The sequence below is a fragment of the Aphanomyces invadans genome, assembly GCF_000520115.1.
Source record: "Aphanomyces invadans strain NJM9701 unplaced genomic scaffold supercont1.16, whole genome shotgun sequence".
NCBI lineage: Eukaryota > Oomycota > Saprolegniomycetes > Saprolegniales > Verrucalvaceae > Aphanomyces > Aphanomyces invadans.
Window position 1 is genome coordinate 292,050 of NW_008580161.1, and position 1,549 is coordinate 293,598.

Genomic DNA, 1,549 nt, shown 5'->3' on the forward strand with positions numbered 1-1,549 from the left:
GATTGGCGTCCAACAGGATGACCATCTTGCTGCATAGCTAAGATCCAGGTGACCAAGTCCGCCTCGTACGATGGTGGCAGGATTGGCATTGGTCCCAACATTAGACTGATTTCGGAGATGCATTCCGTGCCGGTGCCGTATCTGTATCCTGTACATATTTATAAATTTGACGGCAACTCTGAAAATGCAAGTGGGATGCCGCCAAAAAGTCTGATTTGGCGGCAAGTTTCACCTTTGCCGTGTCCGGATACATTCTCTTTTTGTTCTGCCACGCTCACTTCCTTCACGGAACGAGGATGGCCGAGGCTGCCGAGGACTCCACCGAAACACTCGACAAGAAGTGGTGGTCTGAGGACGACGACATCTTGCTGCTAACGCAGATCAACAACGATCGGCCGTTCTTGCAACGGCAAGCCACAAAGGCATGGGAGGCCATGGCGTTGACACTGCGTGGGATCGATGAGTTTAACCAGCAAGGAATCGACGGGAAGAAGGCCCAAAACCGTTTCCTTCTGTTGATGCGTCAACACAAGACGCGAAAAGAAACGGCGGCTCGGCTGTCAGGTGCCGCGGAGGAGGAGACAGCGAAGTCCCGACTGCTTGATGACTTGGCGTCGCTGTTCAATGACGCTATTGTGAAGCGCAAGAAGGCTGCGGCTGTTGTGGATGCTGCCGAGAAGGCAGAAAAGGTCAAGTTTGTTCGTGAGCAAGCAATGCAACGTGGACGTCGCCAGTCTTTCTCGGACTCTTCTGATGTTGCGGAACCTACTGTCACCAGCAAACGAAAGATGATCATGGATGCCCATGAGATGGAAGTCGCGCTGGAACTAGAGAAATTGGAGTTCAAAAGACTCAAGTTCGAGCGTGAGCTGGAAGAGCGTGCCAAGGGCCGCGAGGAGCGTGAAAAATAACGACTGGAACGTCAACAAATTCGTGAAATGGAGATCCGTCGAAATGATGAGATGATGAGGATTCTTAACCATTTCATTCATAAAGTTCAATCCAGTTAACATGATGACAATGAACAAGTAATGTTAACTTTATCTAATTGTCAAGTACTCTTTAAGTGATGGTGGCTTCAATTGGAAGTATTGGCTGATTTGATTTCCGCCCTTGTAGCATGTTTGGCAATTAGTGAACAACATCGCCAGGCAAATTGACTTTCCGACAATTTGCTACAATATCTTTTGTTGCATTTGTACGTCACATCAAAACCTTATGCATTTAAAGCAAGATCTTGGACAATATCTTTTGTTGCATTTGTACGTCACAAACGCCCACTTTGACTTCATTTGGCAAAAGCTCCATTCCACAGCTTGACAAACTCGGCTCATCGATGCGTTGAAGTCCTTTTGGCCTGGCTCGACACGTCGTCCTTGTAACCGCTGCAAATCCACCGGAGCACGCCATACGCAGGATCCCGGTAGATCAAATAGGACCCAAAGAGCTCTGCATGACCATCCAAATAATCCATGAGCTTGCTCTCCCACAACAAAGTCGTGTCGTGCCTTGACCCCTCGATTGGCCCCCAGAAATGAATGCAAAGTCC

General features: G+C 48.7%; 1 protein-coding gene across 1 annotated transcript; it reads left to right on the forward strand.

Moving 5' to 3' along the window:
* Positions 1–296: 296 nt before the first annotated feature.
* Positions 297–911, forward strand: H310_08075 (hypothetical protein; the record flags this gene model as incomplete). The annotated part of the gene is made up of 1 exon (XM_008873695.1): positions 297–911. One exon carries the CDS (start codon positions 297–299, stop codon positions 909–911), a length of 615 nt encoding a protein of 204 aa, XP_008871917.1.
* Between the last annotated feature and the right edge of the window lie 638 nt (positions 912–1,549).